The sequence below is a fragment of the Berghia stephanieae genome, chromosome 1 (genome assembly GCF_034508935.2).
Source record: "Berghia stephanieae isolate SIO BIC M18660-M18661 chromosome 1, UCSD_Bste_1.3, whole genome shotgun sequence".
In the NCBI taxonomy this organism is placed as follows: domain Eukaryota; kingdom Metazoa; phylum Mollusca; class Gastropoda; order Nudibranchia; family Aeolidiidae; genus Berghia; species Berghia stephanieae.
In genome coordinates, this window is record NC_088360.1 from 74,031,102 (window position 1) to 74,051,101 (window position 20,000).

Consider the following 20,000-nt stretch of genomic DNA (forward strand, 5'->3'; position numbering starts at 1 on the left):
TAAAACTCTAAAGTATTTTACTAGGTTAGTAAAGGATTAACTTTATCCACTGACCATAGGAACGGGTCATCGACTGTCAACAGTCCCGGAATTTTTGTGAGCTGATCACGTGATTAAGATGATTTCCGGAAGTAACTTTTTTCTAGGAAAAACAAACAAGCGAGGCTCTCTGTTACATATTGAGACCAGTAAAATAGGTTAATCGGGTTAGGTTGATTTATAGCGCTAAGGATGTCTTAATATTTTTTTTATTATTATTACTATTATTTCCATTATCATCATCATCGGAATCATTATTATCCTACGAGAACCTATTCTGTCAAATGTAAAAAAAAAAAAAAGAGGGGGGGGGGGGCTGTCGTGATTTAGCCAGTTTTGATCTAAAATGGTGGCCTGAGCAAGAAAATACTACAGATCACGGTTCATGGCCAAAGAATGAGTGGTCGGCCATAGAAGATGCAGATTGCCGACATCAAAGAACGAATGGACAGGGACATGGTTAATGTACATGGACTGTTCGGGAATGTCATTGACAGATTGATCAACATAGATAGGTCTCCCGCATCTTGCACGTCGTTCCGAAGGATGAGCTACCCGGGCTTGTGACTCAATAAGAAGGATCAAACTGCAATTTGTTCAACAACAACAAGAATATATTCTACTTCGCAGACTGTTGTCAAATGAGGAGGGAGAGCCTTTAAAAGGGGGAACTCATTGCTAAATTTAAATTTTATAATACAAAGAAAAATCAACCTCACACTTTTAGAAGCGCAAAACCTGCAGAGTGCTGGATAGACGTAATCGTCATGGAAACATCCTAGGCTTTTTCTTGTCATTAATTTGACTTAAGAGTGAAAACCTCTTATGTCTAATAATCCAGTATATATAATTAGGAGTGACATGAATGCTAAAGTAGCTCCGACCTAATGCTCATCTTCAACCTGTATCATTTCATCCACTCTCTTGGAGGTGCCATTGGTATTCCACACTATCATTTCAATGCTTTAGTGTTATAATACAATCGTAAAATTAAACGTATCACTTTTAAAACCAAACAAACAAACAAAAATTTTAGTTCAATTTATTTAAGTTAAAAAAGTGACGGATTTATTTACTTATTTATTTATTTATTTATTTATTTATTTATTTATTTATTTATTTATTTATTTATTTATTTATTTATGTATTTGCGTCCTATTGTGTCTGTATATAGATTGACCACTTGTCTCGAGTCGGTGGAGTGTATATTTTCAATACAATTGTGTCTAATTGCTGCTGTACATGGGTGTAATTAACCAATTAATTGCCATACTTTGGAAAGACATGTATTTTTTTTTTAATTGCCCAGAAAACCCGTCCTTCAAATATTGATCAATTTAACGACCCTCGTCGTGGCGAATACTCTCAAACATGGGACCTCGCGAGGTCCCAGGCTTGAGAGTTTTTGCAAATATGAGAGTAATTTAAATTGATCGATATTCGAAGGACGAGTTGTCTGGCCATATTTTTAATAGTGTCTTTCCAGAATACAGCAATTAACTGGTTACTGCCAGTCGCCTGTCTTTAATCGTTTAATCTTAAACTTGATCTGATAAAAATATTTTCCACCCTTTGATCTCTGGAATTCGGGTCATTGTGTATTAGAAAAATATATGTTTGTTTGTTTTTCTCACCAATTACAGTTGAAATTAAAAAAAAATATATTAATAAAAAATTAAAAAAAACTAAACAACAACAAGAAAATGCAAATTCTCTCTCTCTCTCTCTCTCTCTCTCTCTCTCTCTCTCTCTCTCTCTCTCTCTCTCTCTCTCTCTCTCTCTCTCTCTCTCTCTCTCTCTCTCTCTCTCTCTCTAAAATGGAATATTACCATGAGTAGCTACTTTACATCAGTTAATGACATTATCACTTAACGTAGACATTGAATACGATAGCGAGAGATTTCATATTTTGAGATATAGGTATTTTCTTTTTGATAAACACACACGCACGCACAACATACACACACACACACACACACACACACACACTTTCTTGCTCGCGCACATACACACAAAAACTCTCTCTCTCTCTCTCTCTCTCTCTCTCTCTCTCTCTCTCTCTCTCTCTCTTTCTCTCTCTCTCTGTGTGTGTGTGTGTTTCTATCTATCTCTCTAACACACACACGCACACACACACACACACACCAATAAATGCCATGGTAAGAAATGGCCATTATTTTTGCTTGTACTTCCAAAAATGACAAGTTGCATTCTTTGATCAGGAAACACGTACCAAGGACCTGATGTAGACGCGAATTTAACAAGACATTCTTTCCTCTTATCTGATGTGACATTGGTTCAGCAAAAATATTTACCTTCTATCTGATGCCTAGTGTAGTTTTTATATGTGTCATGTCCCCGTTTTAAGACGATAAAATGCGACCAGCCGTCTCAGAAAGGTATTTTGTCGGGGTTTATAGCGCGGCTATGTGGTCTAGTGGTATTACACTCGCCTTCGGATCGGGAGGTCCTGGGTTCGAGTCCCGAGCCGCACATAGTTGGGTCCTCGGAAAAGGCTCTTTACTCACAATCTCTCACCGTACTAGGGTGTAAAATGAGTAGCTGGCCCTTAACAGCGTCATGTCTCGTCCTACATGTTAAGTGTTGCTTCTGTTGGCTAGGGACTCCTTGTAAAGCTCTTTGAGCAGATATTGCGCTATATAAAAGCTCAAGTTTGAGTAGATGTTTACATTTCAATGAGTCGAAACAACTGACGATATTGAAGAGAGCGGGTTTTGTTTTAAACTTAAAACATAAATAAATAGATAAATACATAAAAGCAATAGTCTTCAACAGTCGTACTGTCACTTCCTTCCTTATGACGTATGGTAACTTAGTAACACGGGCTCTAAACTATCGGAACAATGGCTGACGCCGTATGAAATATTTCCCCGGCGAGCTTAAACGGGTATCCAGAGGTAAAAAACCCCACCAATTTGATCATGTATTGGCTTTTACACATTCTGATCACAAGGCATATGAAAAGGGAATGAAAAGTTCTAGCCAGCATGAAGAATAAAAAGTAATGATTTTCTTTGTTTAGAACCAAGATGGCCGCCGTTGCCGGGCGCGTGACATCAGACTATTGAATCCAATTCCCGATGACTCAACTAGAACGTGTACATAATATTTGCAGGTTTGGCAACCGAACTCCTTACCAACTACAGGAACATCGTCACATTTGTTACGATTCCACCAACATTTATCTCAATCAGTTTTCTTTTGTAATCACAAAAATTTAAAGATTTTAAAAATCATAGTTATAAGAACTTAATTCTGCGATGTACACGTATATATTTCTTTTGAATAGAGGCTTAAAAATCTATTTTTATGTTAGATGGATCTGATATTTAGTGGAGAACCATGAAAAGAAGGTTGGTAAGAAGATCTAACATTGTTGTAATGGACAATATTTTTCGTTAGTATGAGAGAATTTCCATACCAACAATGAGCCCATAGCATTTAGGGTTATCAGACGTGCAATTATTAAGTGTAGATAGGCCTGCACGTCGGTCACATACTTAAGAACTGTCTTGATTTCAAGCTCAGATTTTGTAGGGGAAAGATAGAAGAGAAAAAAGTAATGAAATTGGTTATAAGCTCTAGTGTGATAAAGAAACAAACGTGGTTTTACGTTTCGGTTTTCTCCCGTTATCAAAAAAATAAAAATAAAAAAAAAAGGAGGGGGGGGGGGGGGGGGGGGGGTGCAACAAAAAACAAATTAGACACAAATTTAGGCATTTACAAAGATATTACTAAGCGTAGCGTGACATCATGATAGGGTATCTATATCGGGATTGTGTTAGATTAGGGAGTCCAAACATAAGAGTTCACATAGCGTTACGTCATTTCCCGCCACTCCATCACTGATTAGAAGTGATACATATTTTATTTTAAATCATGTAATGTTGAATGTACCATGTAAAGAAATTGTTACATGTAATATTTGATATCAAAAACTGTGTGATTCATTGAAACCCTTTCATTATTATTATTATTATTATTATTATTATTATTATTATTATTATTATTATTATTATTATTATTATTATTATTATTATTATTATTATTATTATTATTATTATTATTATTGTTTTTTGGGGGTTTTTTTATTACTATTATTATTATTTATTATTATTATTATTATTATTATTATTATTATTATTATTATTATTATTATTATTATTATTATTATTATTATTATTATTATTATTATTATTATATCATCATCATTATTATTATTATTATTATTATTATTATTATTATTATTATTATTATTATTATTTTTATATTGTTATCATTATCTATTATTATTTTTTTTACTGGCAGACCAATGGGCTACCATTCTTTTGCTATAACTCAATTATGCAATTATAATATAATCATATTCATTAATCTTAATGCTTAATTCCAATTAAGTTGGGTTTGTTTTTTTTGTTGTTGTTTTTTTTTTTCTGGGCTTTTTGTTTTTGTTTTTGTTTTTTGTTTGTTTGTTGTTTTTTTTGATGTTTTTTTTTTGTGCGGCTATGCCATCTAGTGGAACGACACTCGCCTTCGGATCGGAAGTTCCTGGGTTCAAGTCCCTCTCTGAGTGACGCATAGTTTAGTCCTTGGAAAAGGTTCTTTACGCACATTCTCACCGAACTCAAGTGTAAAATTAGCGTTGTCTCTGTTGAAAAAAAAATGTGATATCGCCTAACAGGCGTCATGTCTCGTCGCTGTTTGCTCGGGACCCCTTGTAAAGTGCTTTGAGCATGTTTAATGGATATCGCCCTATATAACGGCTCAAGTGGATTTGTCTTGTCTTGTTTTTGTTTTGTTTTTGTTTTGTTTTTTGTTTTTATTTATTTTTTTTTTTTTTTTTTTTTTTGGGGGGGGGGTTGTTTGTTTGTTTTTTTAAACTGTTTTCCCCGGAGAAAATTACGAAATTAATAAAGTAAGATAGGCACCACGTCTCCTTTATCTTGCTGCTATTATTGACTTTGTGTACCAGTTTAGTTGACACAGGCAGGGCGATTAAGGCACAAAAGCAGAGGGGCAGAGTGGATTGGAATGTGTTCTGAGGTCAGGTGTGTTCAGTTAAATGTCGCCTCCAATAGATCGTTGTGTCTAGGTATATATATTATGTCGCGTGGATCGACACTCAATGAGGTGACCCTATAAAATGGGTCATTCGAGGAGGCAATATTATTTTTTAAAGGAGGGATTGTATTACGGCGAGGGAAGTCTCAACATCAGCAGTTGTAAAACTTGCCCTAGTAAACTACGCTGACAAAACACATCTTTTAACTAGTTAACTGATTGAAAGACAAGTTGTTTTTTTTAATGGGCCTGAAAACTCGTCCTTCAAATATCGATCGATTTAAAATTCTCAAACCAGGTCTCAAGCGTGGTCAACAGGTTTCAAAGTTTTTGCCAATATGAGGGTCATTTAAATCGATCGATATTTGAAGGACGAGTTTTCCGGCTAAATTTTTTAACACGTTTCTTTCCAGAGTACGATAATTAACTGGTTAAATTGGGTTTATAACTTTCCGAGTTGTTGACAAGTTGGAATTCATCGACTATCTATAGAATATATGTAAATGATTGGTACTTTAAGTAAAGTTGAACACGTCAAAGGTCAAAATGCAAATAACGTGTTTTGTCTGTGTACGACATTGTTTATTTCGGTATCCAAACCATTTCGTGGAAATACGAATATAGACCGATTTCACGGCATTAGCCTTTTGTTTCTAAAAGATCTGGGTAAAATTAAGGTTTGGTTAACCAGAGTGTGTTAACTAGTGCCGCGCTGAGGACCGGACCGAGGACCGGTCCCACGGTCTTTTAGCTGTGAACCGTGGTCCAGTCCCAAAGAGGAAGACCGCTGGCGGTCCTCACTTCTTATCACCTTTCAACGGTCTCGCGCCATACTACTTCCCCAGCGATTCGTTGCCTCGGTCCTTTGCCTATCTTCCACCAATCACCACCCATCCCACTTAATTAATCGCACCCACCCCCCTTTGCCATACACTAAACGACACAGACGACCATAGAGGCAGACGACCACCTCCCTCCACTCCGCAAACCGCCCTTTCGTGTGTGAGATGGGGGGAACAGGAGGCGCACGCCTTGGACGATTCCATTATACGGGGTAAATTTCAAAATTTACTACACCATAATGATCGCAATGACAATGATCTATGATGAAGGCATGACCCCTCTTCTCTAATGGGTTATTGTTTGAAATGTATGTGACTACTAAAGATGTGTGTGTGTGTGTGTGTGTGTGTGTGTGTGTGTGTCGAACCTAGCAAGTTGCAAGTCTGATTTTTTGTTTTCTTTTGTCCATCTCTTGTCGCCACTCCTTTCTATCGCATTGTTGTCATTTAAAATAATACAATAATATTAAAATTTCGTTTGGTGTTTTAACTAATCAAGTAATATGAGTTTCATTAGTTTCTTCCGTCCAAAAAAAACAGTTATAACCTCTGTATTTTTAAAAGGTCCAATAAAATATTTGGGGACCCCGATAGCTCAGTTGATAGAGCACTCTCTTTATACGCAAAGGGCGAGAGATCGATCCCGGGTGCAGTCGATTTTTTTCTGAATCCCTGTCTACTCAGCAATGAATGGGTAGCTGAGTTTGTTAGATCTGGCGAAAAGTCACCATCGACCCCTCTTATCACCTCATCCACCCCCTCTTATTATAACTTCACGTCTCTCTCTTACTCTTCAATGCTCGCTGCCCTCTAATGTGTGGTGTGTGGGGGGGGGGGGGGGGGGAGGGGAGGGGTAGGAGTTGCGTGTGTGTATCAACGCCACGAACAACTCGATCAACGCCTTGGGCGATGCCATTATCTCCGTTAATGGGGATAAATTTCAAATTTTATTAAATTATCGAAGTAACAATGAAGTACGGTGAGCAAATAAAGAAGGCATCACCGCTCTTCTCTAATTAGGTTACAATTTGAAATGAGTGTGACTACTCCGTGTGTTTTACTCCTGTAGGCCACGGTTTTCATCGTGTAGCGGTCTTTAACGGTTCAAGAATGAACGGACCGGTCTAGAGACCGGTCCTTGCGGTCTTCATTTCCCAAGGACCGTAGGACCGTGGTCCTTAAGCTTGCCAAGGACCGCCCCGCACTAGTGTTAACTCATCCAATCCAGCTCTGCTGGTAAACATTTCAGAGAACAGGCACTGGTGTTAGATACGCATCTGAAAAGGTATAAAGCAGAAAGAAAAATACGAGAAAAAAGTCATCCCAAAAAATCAGCCTGTCTCGACTGAGGATCGAACCTCAGATCGATTACCGGTCAGTCAATGTATCGTTACCTTACAAAAGGTTACCCAACATTTAGGACGACATAATGGTTATATTCTTTAAAGGTATGCATTTCCGCTGTGAAAACCTGACTTCTAAAGTTTGATCCCAGTAAGGCAAGCTGATATTTTTTTTTTTTTTTTTTTTTTTTTTTTGTTTTGGGTGGGGGAGGGGGTATTTTTTAACTGGTATTTTTCTTTCTGCTTTGTCTGACACTGTCTCATTTACGCCTTTTCGGGGTTTTTGTTTCTGTCTAGGTTAGTATGTTTTTGTGTGCTTTAAAACCCCAACAAGTTAATACATACTTCCGGATATGAGCACATCACCGTGTTCTGTTACCCAAACGTCAATTTTTTCAAGATCTGTTTATAACATATTTTAAGGTTGTCATATTTTTGTCGATACTCGGCCATTGCTTGCGAAGTTACGATGGATTAAAATGAAGGAAAAAAAACAGTCAACAGTTCAATGGACAGGCAAATTAAATATTTCAGCCACTACGCTTTTGGCTAGTCTCTACATTCATTGATAATATCAAACCAGGTTATCATATTTTAATGCTTGATAACATGCAGAGACACATACATTTTACCAATCTTGATAAAGCCTATCTCACACACTTAAAACTTATTCCTAGTGTTATCTTTTACATAAGCCCTCCGAAGTCACAAGGATGAACTAGAACAAATCTCAGTTAAGATGACTCAAGTATGTTCAAGTTTGACGTCTGCCACCAGCAAATCGATGGCCCCCTGATTGTTTTAGAACGGAGATTGGGTTCTATTTTTTTTAATTGAAATATCGCTTTTAGGGAAGTCTTCAAGTTATCGTTGATTTGCATTTTAAAAAATCAATGTTGTTAAAATATTTTGCACGCACAAGATAAAGTCCAATCGGTTAGTCAAAAGACGTAAGAAAATGTATAATATGATAGAGCACTGGCATGCCTTACCCGAGTAAAAATTCCCAGAGACTGGAAAACTTCTAAAATGATAATATTATTTAACCACTTAAAAGGGGAGATCAATCGAAAATCAGGTACTGCAGCATCCCCATGAAAATTAGCCTTAGCAAGCGAGTGCGGTACGGAATTTATGGGTCCAACATGTACCCGTTGTGGTAACGAGCCCGAAACCACAGAGCATCTAGTTGAACGGTGTGTTGTAACGAAGCTTCAGGGTGAGTTTGCGACGGTGCACGAGGGCAGTATTTGCTGACTGGGTAGATCGTCATAACAGTAGTGTGAGCACCATTAGCAGCTGCTGCTGATTGGGTCGATCGTCATAATATAGTTGTGTGAGCAGTATAAGAAGCTGAAGCCTCAGCAGAAAAGATGTTAGTTGTCTGCTTAAAGCGTGGATTTTCATTATCTAACACTAAGTTATTTATAAGCTTCCCTCTTTACAGTTAGAATGTTTGTCTTTTACGGCTAGGTATGGATCTCTCAGTCCGATGTCTCTTCCCTTGGATGAAACATTTACGGTTTTCCACAACTCAAAACTTGCTTAACTATAATGACTGTTTCTTGAGATCCTTAGATTTTGACTGCAGCATGGACGCTTTCATTTAAACCTCACCAAACATCTAGAAAAGTTCAAGGCTGTCATATTTAGGGGTAAACAAATTTGGAAGATAAAGGTGTGGATTTCAATAAGTTGCCTTTCTCTGTTAGGCAAAGATTTTTAATGGCTGAAAAAGACCCAACTGTTGCATTTTTATATTGGATCAAAATCTTAATTTAATATAAGTATGGTTGGCACCATGGCACCATTAAGGGAGCCATCGTACCGCTTAGAATGTTTCATAATGTATCAAACAAATCTTTAATTACCAAGCCATTATTTATATATCAATGGTTTAATTGTGTTGTCTCGAGCACAGCTTATCTTAATACTATATGATTTACGGGCATAGTCTAAGTTCAACAATTGGTGTTGATTGTAATAATAGTTTATGCTTACAATTCAATTTTTTTTCTTAAATTTTAATATTACTCATCAGTATGCACTGCCATTAATGGGAATTATAATTGGTCTAGGCGTTTAAGTTAAAGAAATAAAATGAATGAAAGCCGAGAAATTAGATTAACATCTGAGATGCTATAATATATTTTAGGAAGAGGTGAAGTTGGAAATTGCGAATAGAAATCCCATTTAAACGACTACCAGATCTTGCATGCAATAGAGACAGGAGTCGAGTACTAGCAGGTTTAGCACACTTCATCCAGCTAAGCATAATGTTATCTCCAATATCCAGCAGAAATGACTTAACACTTACGGATAACTGATACTTAACGTGTTGCAGTAACTTGACAGGCGATCCTGATAACGATAGGAACTTCTCTACCTGGCGGCGGTGGTGGTGGCAAAGCGATTTGACTGGAACTTTGAGCTCATCATCTCAGTTTTCCTGTGGCCCAATCAGCTTAACGGAACCTGTCTTGGTTTGGCAACTGTACTCTGATAAAGTACAAAGAACCTCGCACGATGCATAATATAGTAAAGATGATGCATTACTCCAGCCATGTGCATGGAGATGTAAAGCGACGCTGGGGGTCTGATCGGTTTGATCCGTTGTATAAGGACCATCGGATCATGTTGACTTAAAACAGGCCCAGAGGGGCATCCGATTTCAGATGATACACGTGACATCTGACCTTATTAAACCCTAAGATGATTTATTTGATCTCCTGGGTTGCCATTCTTATATGCCTAACTCTTTACTGGCAGGGTTCAATTCAATCCAACACTCTACCTACGGATTTTACGAAGAGAGCAATAACCTAGATGGAATTTAAGCACCAGTCAAGCCCAAGTCCCATCTTTGTTTCTTCTTTTTCGGGGAAAACAACAGGAATGTATTATGACAAGATAAACTTAAATGCTGATATGATAGAATTTCAGTTTTTTTTTAATTATGTACAAGCTCGTTATTAATACAAAACTTGACGAGTCTTTGGGATTTTTAAATGAACATATAGTCTAAATATCGGTGCCAAAATCATTATTATTGTAACAAAGATTGAATAAAGCTTAGACGTTGCACATTTTAAAATCAAGTCAGGAGCCATACGTTTATAATATCTTTAACCGTAATTTCACGAAATCTGAAGAATGAGAAATATTTATTAATAATCATGTTGGTGAAGTTCAATCATGCGAAAACCAATTGAACGGACGAAACTATTATGTACTTAGATTTTGGAATTTTGATTCAACAACCAGGTAGCACAACAATTATACAATTAAGTAATGAAACCCTTGTACAACTTTATTATTTTTATAACAATACAAAGTCGAAGAATTTCACTGCCATTAGCCGCCGAGTAAAATGGTTGTTAACATTTATCAAGAGAAACACAAAGGTTTATTTGGGATATTACACGATGTGCCTTTTCTGTTCAAACTAGAAATGGGCTGCAAAATAGTGTGACTTTGATTTTCAAATCCACACGGATAATTACTACATCTAAAAACTTATAACAAGAATTAAGTTGCCAATGGTATCCCAAGAGTCTAGTTATTGTTATAAGTGCACTCAACAAAGTCATTCACCTCGTACTTTAGTAGCTTTCTATTTTGTGCAAATTTATCTTTTTGGTTAACAAAACAAAAGGCTTTCACATTTTTCATTATGCGTATTATACGCGAAGACAGTTTATTTGGTTTGATTTTAAAACACCTCCCAACTATTTTAATATCACCCCCCTCCCAACACACACAGATACACACACACACACACACACACACACACACACACACACACACACACCTCCCACCCTACCTCCATTTTGACCCGAAAACTTGTAAAGAAAAACAACATTATTATTGTTTTTATTATTATTATTATTATTATTATTATTATTATTATTATTATTATTTATTATTATTATTATTATTATTATTATTATTATATATTGTTGTTGTTGTTTTGTTATTATTATATATTATTATATATTATTATTATTATTATTATTATTATTATTATTATTATTATTATTATTATTATTATTATTATTATTATTATTATTATTATATTATTATTATTATTATTAATATTATTATTATTATTATTATTATTATTATTATTATTATTGCAGCATTGGTTGCATGCATATTGTGTAACATCGTTACTGACACAAGCCTGGAGACAGAATGTTTAAACTGTGTGCCTTCGAAGCGACATTCCTCGTTCTCATTAAACTCTGTTTAAGATTATATCGGGCGCTTAAAATTTGTCTTTGGCATCTCGCGGGCCACAGGAAATCGTAATCGTATCCTGACCGTGGGTTGTACGTACATACCTGAACTTAGTTATGTACTACGACGTACTCTATAAATCTAAACATGTCCACTATCATCCGGTGTCCAGTTGATCAGTGAACGGGGCCAGGATGTTGTGTTGTCTGTAAGGTCATGACCTCTCTGATAGCTGAACGCGTGGAAACGGCACAAACAAATGATACCCGAGCGCAAAATTAAGGGCTTATAACGACGACGTGTACTTATTTACAGGTTTAGCTACCCAGATTGATGTTAATATTGAAATACTCCCAAAACAACTCTTAATATTGTCGATCATAATGTTAAATGTATTCCATTCTTGCGTTCAGTTACCAGACCTGCAGATATGTGCACGTCGGTTTATAGATTAAAGTAGGTAATGGAGAGAATTTCGTGGTGCTTCGGTTAAAAATTTGACCATAAACGTGTGAATAAATCTCCAATTTTCCTAATTGTCCTTTTGTGATTTGAGTACATAAATACAAGTAAATGCATCGCTCTTAACTTTGCTTTGTTTGTTTTTTAAATCATTAATTAAGTGAAACTAAAGTCGACAGCTTGTCAGTTTATACTTTGTCATAAATTATCTGACAGCAACCGGGACATAGCATAGTTACCAACAGTCTAGCAAAAAATAAAAATGTTGAACAAAATAAAGAAGTATTGTCAAGCTTTCTTAAAACAAAACAATAAATGATAAACTTGAGCTTTTATATTGCGCAATATCCTCCAAATGTGCTTAAAGCGTTTTGAAAGAGGTCCCAAGCCAACAGCAACTCTCGATATGTAAGACGAGGTATGACGCCAGTGTAGCGTTATTATATTTTTTTTTCTTGAAAGAGACAACGTTATTACTGGCCATGTATCTTTCATTTTAATCCTGAGTGCGGTGAGAGAGTGTGATTTTCAAAAGGCTCAATTTTGCTTTGCTCACAGGAGAAGTCGAACTAGAGACCTACCTGTCGGAAGGCTAATTAATGTCTTACCACAAAACCACAAAGCCGCATAACAACCCTAGCACTCTCACGATTTCGATCTTATTCGAAGCGTTTAAGAGGCTGCATGAGCCTTCGTTAATGGTAATCTAATAAGCGGACTTGGGTGCGAAACGACCTGTCATCAACGTGGAGTGCCGAGTTAATGGTGATGATAAGACGCATCAAACATTCATTTTTCCGCCGCAATACAAATTTGTTGATATGGACACTCGTGAATAATTATGCTTAAAGCTTATCCTACTATCATAATTATCATATACGTTTCTAATTAATATTTGAGATGTTTTACATCTTTATCTGTGATATATAAGTAGGCATTATAAGTGCATATTCCAGTGTTTAGCTTTAGTCCAATTCCACCCCGCTTACCTTTTTCGTATTACAAAAACGTCAGTGTCTATTTAACTATCTAATACATATTTCTATCTGTCTATGTTATAACCTGTCTATATTTCTATCTGTCTATCTACACTATTTCCATCTATTTGTCTATGTATCTATTTATTTTTCATCTATCTACCTATCAATCTATCTACCTATCTATCTATTTATCTATCCTTTTATATACTTTAATATCTATCGATCTCTGTAGATCTCTTTGGCTATCTATACTTCCATGTACCATCCATCTATCTATTTATCTGTCTATCCCTTCCTTCCTAAATACATACACGCATACATATACATACAAACAATATGTGTGTATGATCTGTATTTGTGTGTCAGTCTTTCTGTTTAACTTTCTGTCCAAGTTCTCCCTCAATTTCGACGTCTTCTTCCTCGCCTTTATCTTCTTCGTAAATGATGTACCTATACAATTTTTTAAAAATCTCTTCATTCTTTATGTTAAGACATATTATGGATAATGATATGCGTAACATTTCGGATGGGTTGGAATTTTAAACGTTTCAGCGATGTTTTCACTTCAAACAGAATAAATTATGGCATGTCATCAGCCATCCATCACATTCAAACTTTTTGTCTGATATCCCGGCAAGCGTTGTTCCTTATGTACACAAAATCAAAGCATCATTATTTTTCAGAACTTGGGTTAAGATCCCCTGCTGTTATATCTTAACCCGATACCGATATATTTACATGTTGCAGTAGTGTCAGTAAAATTATGGTTTTCTCTTTGAATTCCCATGGTAGTTTTTACTTGGCTTTTATTTACTATTGCATTTGTTTTGTTTTTATTTTCCGCCTTCTGTTTCCTTGATTTGAATTTCACTCATTTAAAAAAAGGTGTGGATTATCCGATATGACACAAATTTCTGTCCCTCTGTCCAGTAGTCTAGAACTTAATGAGCAGTTGGCATTATTGAAAATTTTACTCATAAAATAATGGCAAGTTTTCTCCAGATAAAGGAAGAAACTATCCGAAGTTGTAATGTTAGACGACTTTGCATGTCAGTTCTTGAGCTTGTTTGATGTCAAAATTGTTCCCTACATCCCATGTTTAATGTTTGCCAACGAGCACAGAAATACTGGCAAATATAAAAATTATAAAGCTATTTATTTTACAGATTGATATACGAGTAACTTGCAAACTCTTGATTTAAGTGATTATCTATAAGATATGTTTGGGCATAATGATAGGTCATTTGATGTTGGGAATCGCCCTATTGCCAGATTCATTTCCGCGCACCTGCAGACTTTATTTTGACCATTGATGGCTCAAAAGATTCGTCTCAATCTATTTTAATTTCCACAATGCAGTAAATAGTATGACAATTAAAATAGATGAGTGCCTGTTCGTAACACTTTAGTTTCTCCGCAAATATTTAAACTTTGCCATTAATTTTTGCCTTAGAAGAAATGATGCTGCAGGTGCGATTATCAATTCTTAGTGAATACAATGATATGTGTAAAATGAAGTATGCTGTATGGTTTTAATGAAAAGATGAATATCTGGTGAGGTAAAGATGAATGAAAGAAATAGAGGATGGAGAGAGAGGGAGGGGGGGAGGGAGAGAGAGAGAGAGAGAGAGAGAGAGAGAGAGAGAGGTGGGAGGGGGGGAGAGAAAAAGAGATTTGTTTTGTTTTGTTTCAGCCACCCCTCTCTCCTAAAAAAATCTGTTATGATTTGGCTGTGAGCATCAATCTAAACTCGTCGTCTACAATCCATTTCTTATATATATTCACTCACAGCTGTTATTTGTGGAAGATGACAATTCATTACCTTTGATTTTTCTTTTACTTTTTATTTATTCCAGAAGTAAGAGTGTTCCGCTGTGAAAGCAAGAATTGTCCACCCGTATTTGAACAATTATCATGCCCAAGGGACTCCAATCTGGTCACATTTGCCAGAGAGATCAGGGTGTTGGATAATAACATTCGCAGAACGTCATCTCCCAATTTTACACCTTTTAATCGTCAAACTGCACCACCCAATGTGACGCCGATTCATTCATCTGCTACCAATGTAAACAACAGCGTTAGTAGAAACAGTTTACAAATCAATCATATCAGCAGTGAAAGTAGCAATAGCACTTTTGACAACAATGTCTCGTCCTCCGAAATCTTACCAAAATCGCCGCTCTCATCCACATCAGCTTTGGGGGAAAAAAGCAAAAGACTGGAAACCGTACCTGACAAAATGTCATACTGTGTTTGTAACACTTCCAGGTGTACCACGCCAGTGTGTGCCCCAGGATTTACACCCGTCATCACCAGAAATGCCACTGGATTTCCGGGGTCCTGCTGTGATATTTATACATGCAACAAAACAAAAGGTGAGTCCATATTTCTTTTCTTCTTTTCTTTTTTTTTTATTTATTAAGATAAGTGGCATTCCTGTCGATTTAAAATTTTGACTTGACCTAATGAAACAACTCAAGAAAATTTGCCTTTAGCCAGTTAACTACCGTACTCGCGAAGTCTTGGGTTTTTCAAGATGAGGATCATTTTTAAAAATCTATTTATTTCTACTTTGGGTGAAAGTCATTCTCTAACAGTACACGGTCCAAAAATAGTGAGTGCTATGCATCCTCTTTTTGTAACAGGCACCATCGGCGCAGCAGATCTGAAAAAGTGTGTATGAAACAGTGCCAAACAAAGCAAGAAGGAAAAATGCAAGATGCTCTATCTGGCACTGTTTCATACACACTTTTTCAGATATTTATCTTACACCCGTGCCTGCTCCCAAACTTGTCATTTGATATGCGCAGGAGATCTCTATTCCTTATCTGATTTAAGTAGAGTGATCCTATGGGTGTATGCGCTGCTTAACTACCTTTTATATTGTCGGCGGGTTGATGACATTATTAATTATTAAATTGAATATCTGTAAAATTTAATTTTAAAAAATAAACCTCGATACTTTGATCATTTAGGGTTAGAGGTAGATTTGGGCACGTACCACTTATGAAAATGAAATTTGAAAAAAGCATTACTCAAGGCTTAACACCCCAAGGAGAGTATCATCCAGAAACTTGGAAGTATTACAAAACAGATGTTTGCGATGAATCTTCGGGCACAATCGCAGGTGGGGACCTGGGAGCGAGAGCTGAGGTGGATTCTCTGGAGAGTCTATTTGAAAGGAGAGGATGGCAGTGGTTGGGGCATGTCTGTCGCGGACCTGACGAGGCGCTGGTGAGGTGACACCCAGGGGAGGAAGGGGGCGAGGCCGCCCAAAAGAGCTTGGAGACGTACCGTAGAACGGGACCTAAGGGAGAGAGGTCTGTCCCTCGAGATGGCCCCAAGAATAGCTGCTGACAGGACCAGGTGGAGATCCCTTGCATCGCCTCAAGTGCCAGCAGGCCCGGAGAAGAATGAGTGAGTGAGTGAGTAACACCCGAAGGCAGGAGAAAATGAGTCCCACCAAGCAGAATCCCTCATGTCTCTCCCCCCCCCCCCCCCCCCCCCCCCCCCCCCCCCCCCCCCCCCCAATGACAATGGTTCAGCCTCTGGGTGCACATATTTGCAGATCTGATAGCCGAACGTAATTATGGGCTTGATTAAACGTTGTGGTAGCTATGTTATCGTACCTGCAAATAAGTATACGTGGTTAAGCACAATAAGATTTTTTTGTTGCTGGATTGTTGTTATTCAATGTTCCACTTCTGGCTTATTACACAAGCAATTACTTTAATCATAAATATGTTTTTTGGATCGCTCTGGGTGATTGCAATCTCAGCTTCCATGTTTGAACCTGTGTCATGTTATTTAAATGTGTATGATGCCATCCATTCTGTATAACATCATCATTTTACTGGGTAATGGGGCAATACCACGTTAGATGCACAATAATTAAGACGTTGGACTTTCAAGTCTTACTTAGGGAACTAAGCTACGTAACTTACAATAATATTGCCTTCTGGACTGTTATAAAAGATAAAAACAAACCCAGACAAATTGTGTTCATTCTATCCTAATTTCAAATCCCAAGTACTAGAATTTGATCCAAATATTTTCTCTAAAATGTAAGTTAAAGTAAGCACATTTCTGAAATATATATATATATATATATATATATATATATATATATATATATATATATATATATATATATATATATATATATATATATATCAAACATTCAATTCAACATTCTCAATTTATTTACAAGAAGTCACTTCACACTTTTAGATAGGTCTGCCTCATGCCACCCTTCCGTCCTCCTCCAATAGAAACAGAATTTGTAGGGATGCTCACATATTACACCGTACCCTCCCCACACATTATTAAAATACCGAATAGTCAAAAGATCTTGGGTTTTTAACCAGTTATCTGCCATACTCTGAAAAGACACGTACTTAAAATTTGGCGAGAAAACTAGTCTTTCAAATATCGACTGATTTAAATGAATCTCAGCCTGGCAAAAAAAAACTCTTAAACCTGGGACCTGCAAGGTGCGAGGTTTGAGAGTTTTTGTCAATATGAGGACCATTTTTATTTGAAGGACGAGTTTTTTTTTTTGCCAAAATTTTGAATGCGTGTCTTTCCAGACTACGACAGTTAAAAATGGATTGTTGGAATTTCGAGCACAAAGGACATTCCTTTAAAGATGAAATGATACGATCGTTTTGCACAGCTGCTCTGAAGCAATGATGAATAGGTACATGAAAAATTATCTATACTGACACTCGAATTCTCAAGATTGTCGAATAGTGATCTATAAATAGAAATGAATATCAACTGAAATAATACACTTGAATGTCCGTATTGTTACGAAGAATACCATGGTCTATGACAACCTGGGGCAATAGCAGTGCTTATATACTGACAAAACACCTTTTCAAAGAAATTATGGCAAGAAAAAATGTTATTTCATGATATTTCGATCAATTAAAAGTTACTTCGAATCGTCAAATAACTAAATGAATAAATATATAGAACCTCGTTTAGAATTGTTGTCGTTGAGAGGCATTTTATTCGATTGCAATTGTGTTGTTTTTTGTTGTTTTTTTTTTGGTTTGTTTTTTTTTTTTATTTGTTTGTTTGTTTGTTTGTTTTTTTTTTGGGTTTTTTTTTTGTTTTTTGTTTTTTGTTTTTTTTTGTTTCAAAATGTAACAATGGCGTTTTGTCAGTGTTCGACAGAGTGGCAGAATGGGACTTATCAAGTATGAAGTATGAAAAGTGGGTGCTAAATACAGACGTCTTCATTTCAATTGACATTCCGCTTCCATTGACTGGAGTGTCCCCAAAGTGTCAAGGCCTCGTGTCCCCCCGAACTTCGAATGTTTTGTTGGGAGATTTGAATAACATTCTGTAGAATTCTTCTCTTCTATTAGTAGGAGCCTGTCAATGAGATGAATCCTATATTATTGTGGCAATTTCCAGACATTGACCTTTGACAGCTTCTGTGATAAGCTGTGATAAGAATTATAAAGTAATCTGTTGTCTTCGCACGGCATTCTATGGTAGCGTCTGGATAAAAATAATCTCTCTCTCTCTCTCTCTCTCTCTCTCTCTCTCTCTCTCTCTCTCTCTCTCTCTCTCTCTCTCTCTCTCTTCTCTCTTTCTCTCTCTCTCTCACTCTCTCTCTCTCTTTCTCTCTCTCCTCTTCTCCCTCTCTTCTCTCTCTCTCTCTCTCTCTCTCTCTATCTATCTATCTATCTATCTATCTATCTATCTATCTATCTATCTATCTATCTATCCATCTTCTCTTACCCTTACTTTAAGTTGTTTATATATGTATGTATGTATGTATGTATGTATGTATGTATGTATGTATGTATGTATATATATATATATATATATATATATATATATATATATATAATATATATATATATAATTATTCTGTTCAACTATAATAGTAAATGAAAAACCTGAAAAAACACCAAACAAACAAGGTCTCAGTAATTCGAAACGAAGATAAAGGGTCAATTAAAATAAAAGCCTCATTATAAACCATTTCGGTATTCCCTTTTACTTTCTCTTTTTTTTTTAAAGTACTTGTTTTCTCATTGTTCTTTTACACCACTTTTGGTGAAAGATTCATGTTGTCAAATCTCGTCTAAGACAGATACCATTATAAATTGAAACCTAAATCTTTGCTTTAACCCTCCCCACACCAACTATAGGAAAATCGTCACATTCGTTACGATCCAACCAGCAGTTTCATTCAAATTTCTTTTGTAAATCACACAATTTAAAGAAAAAATGTTTTATTATAGCCGTGGCACTGTGTTGCAGAGTTCATTTTGCTGATCAATATTATGCATAGAATGTATTTGTTGCTTTTCTGTATGAGTAAGAAAATTCTATTTTTGTGTTGGAGGGGTGTGAAATTTTGGGGAAAATTCTGAAAATGGCTGGTAAGGAAAAGGTTAAAGCGGAACTCAAAACTCTTCATTAATTATATATTATTCTCTCCATTCTGAAGGTTGTGACCCTGTTATATGTCCTCCCCTTGACGAGACGCCGTGCCCAGGTGATAGCATTCAATTGCCCAACATTTGGACTGAAGACAACTGCTGTGAACTGCAACAAGGGTTGGTATTTACTTTATTTGATTAGCATCCGGTCTTCTATTTTACTCAAACACGATATCACACCTTGCCCATTTCACAAACACACACACGCGCGCGCACACACACACACAGAGAGAGAGAGAGAGAGAGAGAGAGAGAGAGAGAGAGAGAGAGAGAGAGCAGCAAGGGTCTCTTAGTAAAAAGAATTAAGTCTCTAACAGGGAACAAACGTTCGATGTCAAAAAAAACTGGTTCTAATCTCATTGGAAGTGTAAAACCACTCTTCCGGAGCACTGAATACATATCTTGTGTAATTTGTATTCTGATATCAGAAATGCTGGTCATCAACAAACAACCATCCCCGATCTTAAACGTCCCGTAATCCTAAGAATATGTCTAACCATCCTGCTACTAAAATAGTTATGCCACCTTATGATTCAATTTGTAACCTAT

At 36.4% G+C, this 20,000-nt stretch overlaps 1 protein-coding gene across 1 annotated transcript in view; it reads left to right on the top strand.

The window, feature by feature from the left end:
- Positions 1-20,000, top strand: part of LOC144956679 (cysteine-rich motor neuron 1 protein-like) — a 129,083-nt gene that overhangs the window by 90,826 nt on the left and 18,257 nt on the right. The window contains exons 3-4 of the mRNA XM_078887338.1: positions 14,844-15,362; positions 19,460-19,568. Of these exons, the coding sequence (XP_078743464.1) occupies positions 14,844-15,362; positions 19,460-19,568 (628 nt within the window). The remainder of the gene's footprint in view (positions 1-14,843; positions 15,363-19,459; positions 19,569-20,000) is intronic.